This window comes from Pan paniscus, chromosome 6, assembly GCF_029289425.2.
Source record: "Pan paniscus chromosome 6, NHGRI_mPanPan1-v2.0_pri, whole genome shotgun sequence".
In the NCBI taxonomy this organism is placed as follows: Eukaryota; Metazoa; Chordata; class Mammalia; order Primates; family Hominidae; genus Pan; species Pan paniscus.
In genome coordinates this window covers 81,419,352-81,436,464 of record NC_073255.2, presented here as the reverse complement: position 1 = coordinate 81,436,464, position 17,113 = coordinate 81,419,352, and the positions used below count along the sequence as shown (strand labels likewise).

The 17,113-nt window shown below is 47.6% G+C and overlaps 1 protein-coding gene across 4 annotated transcripts in view; it reads right to left on the bottom strand.

Annotated features, from left to right (window-relative positions):
* Positions 1-9,706, bottom strand: part of CRCP (CGRP receptor component) — a 42,469-nt gene extending 32,763 nt beyond the window's left edge. Inside the window, exon 1 of one of the 4 annotated variants that reach the window (XM_057302701.2) lies at positions 7,029-9,706. In XM_057302701.2, coding sequence (XP_057158684.1) covers positions 7,029-7,250 — 222 coding nt within the window. In that variant the 5' untranslated portion in view covers positions 7,251-9,706. The remainder of the gene's footprint in view (positions 1-7,028) is intronic. The other 3 variants (XM_008967235.5, XM_057302702.2, XM_008967236.5) reach the window with 3 other exon arrangements.
* Positions 9,707-17,113: the final 7,407 nt, after the last annotated feature.

Genomic DNA, 17,113 nt, shown 5'->3' with positions numbered 1-17,113 from the left:
AAATTCTCCTATGCCCAACCTATGCTATCAAGTCATGCTCTGAAAACCTAAACTCTGGTACAAGCAAACGGAGCAGCTTCTGAAGTCAATGAACAACTTAACTTGTAGCATTCGCTTGGGAGCTAGCAAATGAGTATCCTCTTTCCAGTCCTGTTACTGAGTTGTTATAGTACCTATTACCCACCTTTTCTAAATATGAGTATTTCCAGCTGTAAAAGGAAAGAAATCCTGACACTACCTCAAAAAGATGGTACAGAGGATAATGTCTATTTTCCCAATTATATATATTACGTTCAAGAATAAAAGAGTGGATACAAACTTTTCCAGCCATATAAATGATCATTTATAGACAAAGCCAAATAGCAAATACCTTATATATAGAAATACCTAATTTTGCTATATATTTTGCATGGTGGCACATGCCTGTAGTCCCAGCTAGTCAGGAGGCTGAGGCAGAAGAATCGCTCGAACCCAGGAAGTGGAGATTGCAGTGAGCTGAGATTGCACCACTGCACTCTAGCCTAGGTGATGGAGTGAGACTCCATCTCAAAAAAAAAAAAAAAAAGTATGCTTTTACTTGACGAAAATACATTTCCGAGTAATGGTCAAGAAATTTTTATTTTTAAATTGTCAATCAAATAAAGCATAAATATTCCTCCCCTTAAATAAATTTCTGGGCCAGTGTGGTGGCTTATGCCTGTAATCCCAGCACTTTCGGAGGCCGAGGCGGTAGAATCACCTGAGCTCAGGAGTTCAAGACCAGCCTGGCCAACATGATGAAACCCCATCTCTACTGAAAATACAAAAATTAGCCAGGCAGCTACCCAGTAGGCTCAGGCAGGAGGAATGCTTGAACTCGGGAGGTGGAGGTTGCAGTCAGCCGAGATTGCGCCATTGCACTCCAGCCTGGGTGACAAGAGCGAAACTCCATCTCAAAAAAAAAAGAAGAAATTTCAGGTATTATTATTATTATTATTATGTATTAGTTACTTAGTAGGTATTTCCTCAATCAGAATTTTAAAAAGTAGCAAAAACTTAGGGGAGCTGTTCATTGTGCCTCCTCGCTTCAGGTTCTGGGAGTGTCTGATAGAGGTACAATATACAGGCATCCCCTGGTATTCACTGGAGATTGGTCCCAGGACCCCCACATATACTAAAATCCAAACATGCTTGTGTCCCAGAGAGCCTTGCAGAACCAGCAGCTAGGAAGCCAGCTCTCCACATACGTGGGTATATTCTCATCCCTCAAATACTATATTTTCATTCTCTGTGTTTGGTTGCAGATGTGGAACCTGCAGATATGGAGGGCCAACTGCATTTATTTTTTAAAATCTGCGTATAAGGAGATCCATGAAGTTCAAGCTCGTGTTGTTCAAGGGTCAACTGTATCTGCAACTCAAGGTTCTGCTAAAGATCCTAAGGAGCAGACTTCCAAAGGTCACGCCTCCTGTTGAAGACCAGGTGAGGACCAGAAGTTAGGCTTCCAGACCTTTCCACTCCAGGGCCCTTCCACTCCCAAATCACATGTCTATCTCAGGAAACCTCATTTTCCCATGAATTACTGGCTGCAAAATTCTTGATTGGTTACAGGAAGTCACTGACTACTTGGCAGAAGGGGACAGGCTGTTACAAGAACAAAACCCCGTGATTCAAACCATTTCACTTAGGAAAATCAGAAAATATACACGCCTAGCAACTAGGATGCTAGCTAATGAATTTATACAGTCGGCTTTCCTTAGCCTCAGGTTCCACATCCTTAGATTCAACCAACCTCAAATGAAAAACATGCAAAAAACATTTTTTTTTCTTTTTCTTTTTTTCTTTTTTTTTGAGACGGGGTCTTGCTCTATCGCCCAGGCTGGAGCGCAGTGGTGCGATCTTGGCTCACTGCAAGCTCCACCTCCCGGGTTCACGCCATTCTCCTGCCTCAGCCTCCCGATAGTAGCTGGGACTACAGGCGCCCGCCACAGCGCCCAGCTAATTTTTTCTATTTTTAGTAGAGAAGGGGTTTCACTGTGTTAGCCAGGATGGTCTCGATCTCCTGACCTCATGATCCGCCCCACTCAGCCTCCCAAAGTGCTGGGATTACAGGCATGAGCACCGGGCTGCAAAAAAAATTTTTAAGAAAATGCTACATTGTTGCTGACATGTACTATGTAGTTAGGCCTAGGATGGCTGCCTCTACACTGAACATGGATAGACTGCTTTTTGTCATTATTCCCTAAACAACACAGTACAACTACTATTTACACAGCCTTTACATTGCATCAGATATGACAAGTTGGTTGATAATCAAACAGTTTTTCCTCTGCTCTCACTCGACAACAATCAATACAGAAGACTTCTGTGACCAGATGTGTGGGGATTTCTCTCTACCAATAAACAAGCAATCAATTCTGCAGCCAACACCAGCTGGGTACCTTCCAATCCAATTCATTTCAGACATTATCTGAAAACAGTGTGAGATTCCACAGGCTGAGGGCTCAGTCCCAGAAGACTGCCCCTACTTCAGACAGCAGTCACACAAGTCAGGGCCTCCAGAACTTCTCAACGGCGGGCTTCAAGCTGCAGTTCCCAAGACCTCCTCTTTAGGCTTCATTAATTTGCTAGAATGGCTCACAAAACACCTACTTAGGTTTACTGGTTTATTAAAAAGGATATTACCAAGCATACAGATGAAGTGGTGCACAGGGTGAGGGATAGAGAGGGGGCGCAGAGCTCTATGCCCTCCCCAGGCATACCACCCTCCAGAAACTTCCACCTGTTAGGCTATCCAGAAGTTCTCTTGGGCGTTTTGTAGAGATTTCATTAGAGAGATGATTGAAGCATGGCCAACCTCACAGTAATTGACTGGACAGAGAGTGTGATCTAATACTAAGACTGAGTGCAGACACCCAGCAAGGCCCATCCAGATTCTCCCTGGCCTCTCTGTGTGGTATTCCTTCCTACTGGGTAAGGGGCAGGACCCCCTCTGAAACAATCAGACAAGATAGGTCAGAGAATTTCTTTACAACCAGCTCTAAGACAGAAAGGCAGGGGATGATTAGAGGGCAAGAGACAGACAGAGCTTCTGTTTTCTGAGGCCTGCTTCTGAGGCTTAGAGTGCCCCAACATTCTAACAAAAGACTGTCTTTCACCTTTACTGCTCTGAAGCTGTCCCAAGGCCGCTTCAGGAACCTTGGACAAAGGACAAATACTTTAACAAAAGTTATGCTTACTGTTTTAGTTATTTAGGAAGTAATAAAGGCTATGGTAGTTATGAGCCAGGAACCATGGACAAAAACCGATATTACATGTCATGGTATCATAATAAGTCATCTAGAGACGATTTAAAGTATATGGGAGAATGTGCATAGATTATATGCAAATACTACACCATTTTATATCAGGGACTTGAGCATCTGTGAATTTTGGTATACGCAGGGGGTCCCAGAACCAATCCCCCAAAGACGCTGAGAGATGACTATATTTATGAAGCTAATAAAGTATTGTTATATTACTTTATTGAACAAGTATTTGCTGAATGCCTACTGTGTGCCAGATGCAATGCTAAGCACTAGGTGAACAGACACTGGTCCCCACCCTCCAAACAAGTAAACATACATTTATTATTGCAACTTGTAATTATTTGAGGGAAAGTAAATCAAGGTACTATGAAAGACAAAAAGAACTTATGTTAGTTAGGCTTACTGAAGACGAAAGGCAACTTTGAAAAGGGACACAACCTTCAAGAACAGGTGGCCAGGTGTGGTGGCTCACGCCTGTAATCCCAGCACTTTGGGAGGCTGAGGCAGGCAAATCACCTGAGGTCAGGAATTCAAGACCAGTCTGGCCAACATGGAAACCCCGTCTCTACTAAAAATACATAAATTAGCTGGGCGTGGTGGCACACGCCTGTAATCCCAGCTATTTGGGGTAGGCTGAGGCACGAGAATCTTGAACCCTGGAGGCACAGGTTGCAGTGAGCTGACATTGCGCCACTGTACTACAGCCTGGGTGACAGAGCAAGACTCCATCTCAAAAGCGAACTAAAAAAAGAACAATAAAAAGAAGAGAACAGGACGAGGGCGAGGAGGAAAGTATACCAGACAGAGGGTACCACAACGCAATGGTCCTCAGGAAGTGCTTAGAAGGTTAGAGGAGAAGGAAATACCTGTCAGTGGAAAGTGTGTGTCTGGGAGGTTGGGAGAGTGGCAAGTGGTAAGGCTGGGGAGTAGGTGAGGTTTTACAGGGTCTTGCAGGTCCTGGTAAGAGATGGAGATTTTCTCTAAGTACAATGGAAAGTCAATGAAGGGTTTTACCCAGGAGCGACATGTTCCAATCATTACTTAAGATCACTCCAGTTGCCATGTGGAGAACAGAATGGAGGCTGGGGAAGAGTGAACACTCAAAGGCTATTGCTTAATCCAGCCCAGAGGTGATGGACTACAAAGCTAACATTGGAGATGGTGAAAAGTAACTGCATTCAAAATATATTCTAGGGAGGAAACAACAGGACCACTGATGGACTGGATTTAGGGAGTGAAGAGAGAGGGCTAGATTTTTGGTCTATGCAATTGGATAGATGATGAGAAGAAGGTTAGAAACATACCTTTGAGAACCATCAGCACATAGATGGGTTAAATGACAGAGTGTGGAGAGAAAGGGTCCCAGGACTGAGCCCTAAGATACCACTCAACAGTTAGACATCAAGCAAGAGAGGAATGGGACCCAGGGAAGGACACTGAAGTAGTCCTTGATGTAGGAGGAAATATCACAAAGGAACATACATCACAAGAAAAGGAAAGTTTCTAGAGTTTCTGTATTAACCACTGCTGAGAGATCAAGAAAGTTGAGGCCAGAAAATCAACCTCTGAATCTGACAAGATGAAGGGATCAGGTTTTTTTTTTTTTTTTTTGAGACAGTCTTGCCCTGTCACCTAGGCTGGAGTGCAGTGGCACAATTTGGTTCACTGCAACCCCTGCCTCCCGAGTTCAAGTGATTCTCCCGCCTCAGCCTCCTGAGTAACTGGGATTACAGGCGCCCACCACTACACCCAGTTAATTTTTGTATTTTTAGTAGAGAGGAGGTTATGCCATGTTGGCCAGGCTGGTCTCAAACTCCTGACCTCAGGGGATTCGCCCACTTTGGCCTCCTAAAGTGCTGGGATTATAGGCATGAGCCACCGCGCCCCGCTGGTTCAGGTAATCTTAACAGTCATTTCCGTAGACCAGTGAGGATGAAAGCCCAACAGAATGATTGAGAGAATGAGGGGCTAATCAGCACTTTCAAGAAGTTTTGTTGGGATGGGAAGCAGAAATGGAGTAAGAGGTGGACATGTATGTGGGGACGGAGGATTTTCTAAGATGAATTCTCTAAAGCAGGGTTGTATGCTCACAGGAAATGCTCTAGTAAAGAGGGAAAAATTAGTAATGATGGCTTGGACTAGAGTAAATTATATGAATAGTTTTTTAGGTTGCAGATGAAATCCCATCAGTGGGTTGCAAAATTAATTCAGTGGTTCAGTTTTTTTTTGTTTGTTTGTTTTTTTAAGACAGAGCCTTACACTGTCACTCTGGCAGGAGTGTAGTGGCTCGATCTCAGCTCATTGCAGCCTCCTGGGATCAAGTGATCCTCCCATCTCAGCCTCGTAAGTAGCTGAGACTACAGGCATGAACCACCACACCCAGCTAACTTCTTAATTTTTTGCAGAGACAGGGTCTCCCTATGTTGCCCAGGCTGGTCTCCACCTCCCAGGTTCAAGTGATCCTTCTGCCTAAGCTTCCCAAAGTGCTGGGATTGCTGGTGTGAGCCACCACGGTTGGCCCCATTCATCTTAATAAAAAATAGACAATATGAGAGTGTACTCCACACATTATTGTTTCATGAGCCTTTCATTTCAGTTACACAGACATATTGTGTTTAAAAAAAAAAAATCGGAAGGGGCCAGGTGAAGTGGCTCACGCCTGCAATCCCAGGACTTTGGGAGTACAAAGCAGGAGGATCACTTGAGCTCAGGAGCTCGAGACCAGCCTGGGCTGTAGTGAGACCCTACATCTACAAAACTTTTTAAAAAAAATTAGCGGTGAGTGATGGCGTGGGCCTGTAGTCCCAGCTACTGAAGAGGCTGAAGCAGGATTGCTTGAGTCCAGAAAGTGAGGCTGCAGTGAACCATGATTACACCCCGCCTGGGGGACAGAGCAAGACCCTGTTTCTTAAGAAAAAACAATTAATTAAAAATGTAAAAATGTGAAATGCCATAGTACATATAACCATTAAACATGAGGCAAAAGAACATAAAGGAAACTGTATCAAATAATCAGTTCAAAGACAACACAAGATAGTAATACCTACAAATTAATATCAACCGTATAAAGCCCACATTCAGAGTAGATGCAAAATCTTCCATTTGCACCAGGCGCAACGAGCAAGCATGGAAAAGACCACGTGGAGTTAAACTATCAGAAAACCTTTTACCCTCGCCTTGCACACACACCCACACACCCCCTGCTGTTTCTCTGGTCCCAGTCCTGGTTCACGTCCGTCCCTTCTCCACCCCAAAACGAGCCCCTTCCCTCACAGTGTTTACTGCTCCCATCAAACTCCGAGGGCAGCTCTTCCGAGGGCTCTCCAGGGGCCTACAGCTGCAAGCAGAGCTCTACCCGGCCCTGATTCGTCTCTCCTCCACCTACTTTCAGAGCGGACAGACTCAGGCCTTTATAGCCTTCTAAGTTCGGGGTCGGATACCAGACTGGGCTCCACCCCCGCACTGTGACCCAGAAACGCTGAGGGGGCACATTGAAAGGCAGCCGGACACGGAAGTGCTCGGCCCCGCACCCCAGACACTGCGCGGAGGGGAAGCGAAGGTTCGGAAGGGCAAAGCGAGAGTCCCGTTCGTCCCCGTCACCATCCCGCGGCCCTCCCGGACAGGGCCGGCCCGCTGCCCTCACTCCCGTACGAGGGTCGCCCAGTCCCCACGGCTCTCAGCTCTCAGCGGTCAAACCGTTGGGCTCCTCGGCCGAAAAGGGACGCGCCCGAGAAGACTTACACTTCCATGACGTCCCGCCTCGTCGCCCCTAGCTGCCAGCAGACAAAGAACCTCACACTTCACAGCTGTCTCCGCCGCCACCAACAGCGCCAAGGTGCCAGCTCCGCGCGCCAAGGTGCTCGCCGGGATCGCCGCGCTGCATGCCGGGAGCTTGGCGGACCCGGAACCTCGCGCTGCGCGTTCCCCTTTTTCGGGGGGCAGGGTGGGGGAGTGTCCCTGCATCCTTCCACCAGGCCGATTTAAGACTGCTAAGCGTTTGCGGACAGGATTATCTTGTGTTTTCTTTTCTTTTTTTCTTTAACCTTTTTTTTTTTTTTTTTGAGACGGAGTCTCGCTCTGTCGCCCAGGCTGGATCTCGGCTTACTGCAACCTCCGCCTCCTGGGTTCAAGCGATTCTCCCTCTGCCTCAGCCTCCCAAGTAGCTGGGACTACAGGCGCTTGCCACCAAGCCCGGCTAATTTTTTGTGTTTTTAGTAGAGACGGGGTTTCACCGTGTTAGCCAGGATGGTTTCAATCTCCTGACCTCGTGATCCGCCCGCCTCGGCCTCCCAAAGTCCTGGGATTACAGGCGTGAGGCACCGTGCCCAGCCTCTTTTTTTCTTTCTTGAGACAGAGTCTCGCTCTGTCACCCAGGCTGGAGTGCAGTGGCACGATCTTGGCTCACTGCAACCTCTGCCTCCCAGGTTCAAGCAATTCCCTGCCTCAGCCTCCCGAGTAGCTGGGATTACAGGCGCCCGCCATAACGCCTAGCTAATTTGTGTATTTTTTAGTAGAGACGGGGTTTCATCATCTTGGCCAGGCTAGTCTTGAACTCCTGACCTCGTGATCCACCCGCTTCGGCCTCCCAAAGTGTTGGGATTACAGGCGTGAGCCACCTCGCCGGGCTCTGTCTGTTTTCGTGGTCTAGGTTTTAACAAAGTATTAATCAGCTGAAGTTGTGAGACGTGATCGGGTTAGTGGGCCTTTGCATGTTAAAATCCCACCCCTCAGAGAGTAGTGAGGCTGGTGGCATCTGGGCTGCCAGAAACATTGCAGTTTATTTATTTTTTTTTTAAGAGACAGGGTCTTGCTCTGTCGCCCAGGCTGGAATGCAGTGGTGCAATCAGAGCTCACTGCAGCCTTGAACTCCTGGGCTCAAGCAATCCTCCCACCCCAGCCTGCCAGAGTAGCTGGGACCACAGGTGCGCTCCGCTACACCTGGCTAATTTTCTTTTTTTCTTTTTCTTTTTTTTTTTTTTTTGAGATCAGTCTCACTCTGTTGCCCAGGCTGGAGTGCAGTGTCGCGATCTCGGCTCATTGCAACCTCTGCCTCCTGGATTCAAGCAGTTCCCTGCCTCAGCCTCCCCAGTAGCTAGGATTACAGGTGCCCGCCATAATGCCCAGCTAATTTTTGTATTTTTTTAGTAGAGACAGGGTTTCACCGTCTTGGCCAAGCTGGTCTTGAACTCCTGACCTTGTGATCCACCCTCATCAGCCTCCCAAAGTGCTGGGATTACAGGCGTGAGCCACCGCACCCAGCCACCTGGCTAATTTTCTAAAATAAAATTCTTTATTGTCCAAAGAGTCAGCTACAAAATTTTTTAATTTTTTTGTAGAGATGGGAGTCTCACTGTGTTGCCCAGGCTGGTCTTGAACTCCTCGCCTCAAGTGATCCTCCCACCTCCAACTCCCAAAGTGCCGGGATTACAGGTGTGAACCACCGCAATAGCCTCTGTTGCCTACTTTGTAAATAATAAGGGTGTTAAATAATCCTTATAAAGTTCCTGGCACTTTATTAATTACTGTGGCAATACAACCATGACTCTCTATGAGGTACATTGCATTATTATTGACATTTTATAATTGAAGAAACTGAGGCAGACTTGGAGAGATTATGATTTACCAAAAGTCACTCATCTAGGAAGTTGTCCAGTGGGTATTGAACCCCAGCCAATCTGAACAAATACAACAGATGCATTAACTAGAGACTGATGAGTGGATGAATAAAATGTGCTACATTTGTGCAATGGAAAACTACTTAAAAAGGAGGCTGGCCGAGCACGGTGGCTCACGCCTGTAATCCCAGCACTTTGGGAGGCCGAGGCGGGCAGATCACGATGTCAGGATATCGAGACCATCCTGGCTAACAGGGTGAAACCCCGTCTCTACTAAAAATACAAAAAAAATTAGCCGGGCGTGGTGGTGGGCGCCTGTAGTCCCAGCTACTAGGGAGGCTGAGGCAGGAGAATGGCGTGAACCCAGAAGGCAGAGCTTGCAGTGAGCCAAGATCGTGCCACTGCACTCCAGCCTGGAAGACAGGGCAAGACTCTGTCTCAAAAAAATAAAAATAAAAAGGAGGCCAGGCTTGATCTCAGCACTTTGGGGAGCAGAGGCAGGAGGATTTCTTGAGACAAGGAGTTCCAGAGCAGCCTGGGCAACATAGCCAGACCCCCTAACTACAAAAAGTTAGCCAGGTGTGGTGGTGAGCACCTCTAGTCCCAGCTACTGGGGAGGCTGAGGTAGGAGAATTGCTTGAGCCAGAAGGTAGAGGCTGCAGGGAACTATGATCACACCACTGCACTCCAGCCTACAGAGTGAGAGACCTTGTTGCAAAAAATATATATAGACAGATTGATAGATAAATGCTGCAAGATGGATAACCTCCCAAAACATGATGCTATTAATAAGTGAAAGAAGCCAGACACAAAATAATATATATTGCCTGGCCAGGTGGCTCACGCCTGTAATCCCAGCACTTTGGGAGGCTGAGGTGGGTGGATCATCTGAGATCAGGAGTTCAAGACCAGCCTGGCTAACATGGGGAAACCCTGTCTCTACCGAAAATACAAAAATCGCCAGGCGTGGTGGCTCACGCCTGTAATCCCAGCACTTTAGGAGACTGAGGCGGGCAGATCATGAGGTCAGGAGTTCGAGACCAGCCTAGCCAACATGGTGAAACCCCGTCTCTACTAAAAATACAAAAATTAGCTGGGTGTGGTGGCGGGCACCTGTAATCCCAGCTACTCGGGAGGCTGAGGCAGGAAAATTGCTTGAACCCAGGAGGCGGAGGTTGCAGTGAGCCGAGATCACGCCACTGCACTCCAGCCTGGGTGACAGAATGAGACTCCTTCTAGAAAAAAAAAAAAAAAGAATACATATGGTATGATTCACTTTATATAGAATGTCCAAGAAGAGGCCAATCTATGGATACAGACAGAAGGCTAGGTTGGGGGCAAGGATGGGAAGTGATTGCTAATAAGTAGGGAGTTTCTCTTTGGGAAACATAAATTGTCTAAAATTATTATAGATGGTGGTGGTGGTTGCACAACCCTGTGAATATACTGAAGACACTGAGTTGTATACTTTAAATGGCATATTGTACAGCATATTAATCCTATATTAATAAAGCTGTTAAACATTTTTTACTCTGCTGAGTGTGGTGGTCCACACCTGTAATCCCAGCACTTTGGAAGATGAAGGCAGGTGGATCGCTTGAGCCCAGTTTGAGACCAGCATGGGCAACATGGTGAAACCTCATCTTTACCAAAAAAATAGAAATTAACCAACTTGATGGCTCGTGCCTGTAATCGTAGCTACTCAGGAGGCTGAGGCAGGAGCATCGCCTGAATCTGGGAGGCGGAGGTTGCAGATCACGCCACTGCATTCCAGCCTGGGTGACAGAGCAAGACTCCATCGCAAAATAACGACAACAAAAAAGTCATAAAATGCCACCCAGACCCAGCTGGCCTAGTTAGTGTGGAGAATTCCCTGTACCTTCGCTGAGGAGATTGGGCCCCACAAAGAAATGCTAAAGATGCCCCTTGTGTTATTCACTCAACAAGTATGTAGCCACGGCCCATCGGGGGCTGATGATACAAATGTGACTAATACACACCCTCTGCACTGGCTAGCTGACAGCCTAGTTGAGGAACCAGCTCTGGACATAAATAACCACAATGCATTGTGTTTCGACGCGATGGGCAGGGGAGGGAATGACTAATGAGGTGGAGAGGCGTCCCAAAGCCACGGGCCTTTGAAGTGGGTGAGGGAAAAGCACACGAGGCCGAGGGATTGGGTATGGGCTTCAGTGAAAAACAGCAGTGCCTCCGACAGCTCCCATGATAAAATGGCTCAGGTGTGACTTAGAGTAGGGAGTTAGCTGGGTGTTCGAATGGTACCTGGTAGGCCAGGTGCGGTGGCTCATGCCTGTCATCCCATCATTTCGGGAGGCCAAGGCGGGTGGATCACTTGAGTCCAAGAGTTCAAGACCAGCCTGGCCAACATGGTGAAACCTCATCTCTACTGAAAATACAAAAATTAGCCGGGCATGGTGGCAGGTGCCTGTAATCCCAGCTACTCAGGAGACTGAGGTAGGAGAACCACTTGAGCCCGGGAAGCGAAGGTTGCAGTGAGCCGAGTAAACATTCTTTTTACTGTCTGCACCTCTGGTCCTGGATAGTCACTGATCACCATGACAATTAAGGGTATGGACCTTAAGAAGAAAAGATTATCCTGGATTTTCTATGTGGTATCAACATAATCACGTGGATCATTAAAAGCATAAAATCATTCTCACATGATGTCAGAGCCCAAGGGAGGTGTGGCTAGGGAAGAATGATCTGAGAGATGCAATATTCCTGCCTTTGAAGATGGAGGAAGGGGCCATGAGCCAAGGAATGTAGGTAACTGTAGAAGCTGGAAAAGGCAAGAAAACAGATTCTCCTCTGAAGCTTCCAGAAAGGACTGCAGCCCGGCTGGGTGCCACGGCTCACACCGGTAATCCCATCACTTTGGGAGCCCAAGGCAGGCGGATTACTTGAGGTCAGGAGTTTGAGACCAGCCTAGCCAACATGGTGAAACACTGTCTCTACTAAAAATTTAAAAAATTAGCTGGGGGCCGGGCGCGGTGGCTCACGCCTGTAATCCTAGCACTTTGGGAGGCCGAGACGGGCGGATCACGAGGTCAGGAGATCGAGACCATCTTGGCTAACACGGTGAAACCCCGTTTCTACTAAAAATACAAAAAATTAGCCGGGCGTGTTGGCGGGCGCCTGTAGTCCCAGCTACTTGGGAGGCTGAGGCAGGAGAATGGCATGAACCTGGGAGGCGGAGCTTGCAGTGAGCCGAGATCGCGCCACTGCACTCCAACCTGGGAGACACAGCGAGACTCCGTCTCAAAAAAAATAAAATAAAATAAAATAAAATAAAATAAAAAATTAGCTGGGTGTGGTGGCAGGCGCCTGTAATCCCACCAACTTGGGAGGCTGAGGTAGGAGAATTGCTTGAACCCGGGAGGGGTAGGTTGCAGTGAGCCAAGATCGTGCACTCCAGGCTGGGCAACAGAGCAAGACTCTGACTCAAAAAAAAAAAAAAAAAAAAGGACTGCAGCCCTACCAACACCTTGATTTTAACCCAGTGAGACTGATGTAGGACTTCTGTATTACTCCATTCTCACACTTCTATAAAGAAATACCTGAAGGCCGGGCACGGTGGCTCACGTCTGTAATCCCAGCACTTTGGGAGGCTGAGGCAGGCAGATCATGAGGTCAGGCGTTTAAGACCAGCCTGGCCAACATGGTGAAACCCCGTCTCTACTAAAAAATACAAAAAAAATTAGCGGGGCGTGGTGGCGCACACCTGTAATCCCAGCTACTGGGGAGGCTGAGGCAGGAGAATCTCTTCACCCAGGAGGCAGAGTTTACAGTGAGCTGAGATTGCACCACTGCACTCCAGCCTGGGCAACACAGCAAGACTCTGTCTTAAAAAAAAAAAAAAGGAATACCTGAGACTAAAAAAGAAAAAAGAAATACCTGAGACTAGATAATTTATAAAGAAAGGTGGTTTGGCTGGGCGTGGTGGCTCACACCTATAATCCCAGCACTTTTGGAGGCCGAGGTGGGAGGATCACGAGGTCAGGAGATCAAGACCATCCTGTCAGTGAAAACCTGTTTCTACTAAAAAATACAAAAAATTAGCCAGGCGTGGTGGTGGGTGCCTGTAGTCCCAGCTACTTGGGAGGCTGAGGCAGGAGAAAGGTGTGAACCCAGGAGGTGGAGCTTGCAGTGAGCCGAGATTCTGCCACTGTACTCCAGCCTGGGCGACAGAGCAAGACTCTGTCTCAAAAAAAAAAAAAAAAAAAAAAAAGGTGGTTTAATCAGCTTACAGTTCCACAGGCTCTAGAGGAAGAAAGGCAGCATCTTCTTCTGGGGAGGACTCAGGGATCTTCTACTCATGACAAAGGTGAAGGGGAGCAGGACCAAGAGACGAGGGGAGGAGCTACACACTTATTATTATTATTACTTTATTTCTTTATTTTATTTTTGAGACAGAGTCTCGCTCTGTCACCCAGGCTGGAGTGCAAGAGTGCAGTGGCATGATCTTGGCTCATCACAACTTCCGCCTCCTGGTTTCAAGCAATTGTCCTGCCTCAGCCTCCTGAATATCTGGGATTTCAGGTGCCTGCCACCCTGCCCAGCTAATTTTTGTATTTTTAGTAGAGATGGGGGTTTCACTGTGTTGTTCAGGCGGGTCACGAACTCCTGACCTTGTGATCTGCCTGCCTTGGCCTCACAAAGTGCTGGGATTACAGGTGTGAGCCACCACGCCCAGCCCATGTCTGCAAATTCTCTGACACCCCTCATGGAGTGGAGTCTAACTCCTCCCCACCTTGAACATGGTCTAGCCTTCCTGACTTACTTCCTTTTCTTTTGAGACAGGATCTCACTGTGTATCCCAGGCTGGAGTGCAGTGGCGCAATCACGGCTCACTGCAGCCTTGACCTCCTGGGCTCTGGCGATCCTCCCACCTTAGCCTCCTGAGTAGCTGGGACCATAGGTGCTCACCACCACACCCAGCTGATTTTTTTTTTTTTTGAGATGGAGTAGCGCTCTTGTTGCCCAGGCTGGAGGGCAATGGCGCGGTCTGAGCTCCCTGCAACCTCTGCCTCCCGGGTTCAAGCAATTCTCCTGTCTCAGGGTCCCAAGTAGCTGGAATTACAGGTGCCTGCCACCACACCCAGCTAATTTTTGTATTTTTTTGTAGAGATGATGTTTCACCATGTTGGCCAGGCTGGTCTCAAACTCCTGACCTCAGGCAACCCGCCCACCTCGGCCTTCCAAAGTGCTGGGATTACAAGTGTGAGTCACTGCTCTCGGTAGATTTTTGTATTTTTTTGTAAAGATGGAGTTTCACCACCGTTGCCCAGGCTGGTTTCGAACTCCTAGGCTCAAATGATTCTCCCATTTCAGCCTCCCAAAGTGCTGGGATTATATGTGAGAGTTACTGTGCCTGGCCAACTTACTTCTTCTAATTCTTTTATTTTTTTTTGAGACAGAGCCTCCCTCTGTTTTCCAGGCTGGAGTGCAATGGCGCGATCTTGGCTCACTGCAGCCTCTGCCTCCCGGGTTCAAGCGATTCTCCTACCTCAGCCTCCCAAGTAGCTAGGATTGCAGGCATGTGCCACCACACCCAGCTAATTTTTGTATTTTTAGTAGAGATGAGGTTTCACCATGTTAGCCAGGCTGCTCTTGAACTCCTGACCTCACTCAGGTGATCTGCCCACCTCAGCCTCCCAAAGTGCTGGGATTATAGGCGTGAGCCACCACGTCTGGCCCTGACTCACTTCTAAGAGGTAGAATGTGGTCAAAGAGACTGCATGACTGCTGAGGCTGCGTCAGAAAAGGTAATGCAGCTCCCACCTGGCTCTCTCTGGGGCTATGGGCCTTTGGAGCATGAAGCCAGCCTATAAGAAGCCCAGCTGCCTCCACACCACCATGCTGGAGGGATTACATGGAGAGATCACACAGTTATACTGTGAGATGTCCTGTCTGTCCCAGCCCTCAGCCATTCGAGTCTTCCCAGTCTAAATACAAGACGTGTGACTGAGGAAGCTTTTGAAATGATCCCACATGGTGGTGCATGCCTGTAATCCCAGCTGCTTGGGAGGCTGAGGGAGAGTTGCTTGAACCCAGGAGGCAGAGGTTGCTGTGACCAGGATCAAACCACTGCACTCCAGCCTGGGTGACAGAGCAAGACTCCATCTCGAACAATAAAAATAAAAATGAAGGCCGGGTGTGGTGGCATATGCCTCTAATCCCAGCACTTTGGGAAGCCGAGGTGAAAGGATCACGAGGTCAGGAGATAGAGACCATCCTGGCTAACACAGTGAAACCCCGTGTCCACTAAAAATACCAAAAATTAGCCCTGTGTGGTGGTGGGCACCTGTAGTCCCAACTGCTTGGGAGGCTGAGGCAGGAGAATGGCGTGAACCCGGGAGGTGGAGCTTGCAGTGAGCAGAGATCGGGCCACTGCACTCCAACCTGGGTGACACAGCAAGACTCCATCTCAAAAAATAATAATAATAAAATAAAAAATAAAAATAAAAACATGGTCTGGTCTTCATGACTCACTTCCTTTTGAGACAGGATTTCAGCCAGTACTGTAAACATATGAGGAACCATAAGCAAGACCTCCTAGCTAATTCAACCCCCTGAATTATCAGAGGTAATAATTGTGACAGTTGTTTTACAACCTGGGATGTCTCCTTACACAGCAAAAGACAACAGATAGACACATATAGTACTTTACACATAAAAAACATTGAAAACAGCAGTCCTGGCCAGGCACGGTGGCTCACTTCTGTAATCCCGGCACTTCGGGAGGGCGAGGCGGTGGGATCACCTGAGGTCAGGAGTTCGAGACCAGCCTAGCCACCATGGTGAAGCCCCGTCTCTACTAAAAATAAAAAAATTAGCCAGGTGTAGTGGTGTACACTGGTGTAATCCCAGCTACTCAGGAGGCCGAGGGAGAATTGCTTGAACCTAGGAGGTGGAGGTTGCAATAAACCAAGATCGTGCCACTGCACTCCAGCCTGGGCAACAGAGTGAGACTCCATCCCAAAAACAAAAACATGTCAGTCCTAATTGTTATTATTATTTCAAACCAGCTTTATCTTGACCCACTAGGCCCTTATGTATTAATCATAGCAACTATTATTTATTGAACACTTAGTATAAATCAGACATAGCACATATGTGCACACCTTGTTATACTCCACTTTGATTTATTGTGCTTCACAGAAACTGCATTTTTTACAAATTGAAGGTTTGTGGCAACCCTGTGTTGGGTAAGTCTGTCAGTGGCATTTTTCCAACAGCACATGCTCACTTCATACCTCTGTGTCACAGTTCGGTAATTCTGGCAGTATTTCAAACTTTTATTTTATTTATTTATTTATTTATTTTGAGACGGAGTCTCGCTCTGTCACCCAGGCTGGAGTGCAGTGGCGTGATCTCGGCTCACTGCAAGCTCCGCCTCCCAGGTTCACGCCATTCTCCTGCCTCAGCCTCCCGAGTAGCTGGGACTACAGGCGCCGGCCACCACGCCTGGCTAATTTTTTGTATTTTTTAGTAGAGACTGGGTTTCACCATGTTAGCCAGGATAGTCTCGATCTCCTGACCACGTGATCCACCCGCCTCTGTCTCCCAAAGTGCTGGGATTACAGGCTTGAGCCACCATGCCCAGCCCAAATTTTTAATTATTACTATATCTGCTGTGGTGATCTGTGATCAGTGGTCTTTGATATTACTACTACAGTTGTTTTGGGCATCATACACCATGCCCATTTAAGATGGTGAATTTAATCAACAAATGTGTGTGTTCTAACTGCCTCTCTGACCAACTGTGCCTCCGTCTCATGCCTTCTTGCCCTCTTGAGTCTCCCTATTTCCTGAGACAGAACAATATTGAAATTAGGTCAATTAACAAGCCTACAATGGCCTCTAAGTGTTAAAGTGAAAGGAAGGGTCCTACATGTCTCACTTAATGTCAAAAGCTAGAAATGATTAAACATCATGAGGCAGACATGTTGAAGACTGAGAAAGAACAAAAGCAAAGCCTCTTGTACCCATTAACCAAGTTGTGAACACAAAGGAAAAGTTATTTTTTTCTCTCTCTCTCTTGAGACAGAGTCTCGCTCTGTGGCCCAGGCTGGAGTGCAATGGCGCAATCTCGGCTCCCTGCAACCACTGCTCCCGGGGTTCCAGTGATTGTCCTGCCTCAGCCTCTCAAGTAGCTGGGATTATAGGCACGTGCCATCACAACCGGCT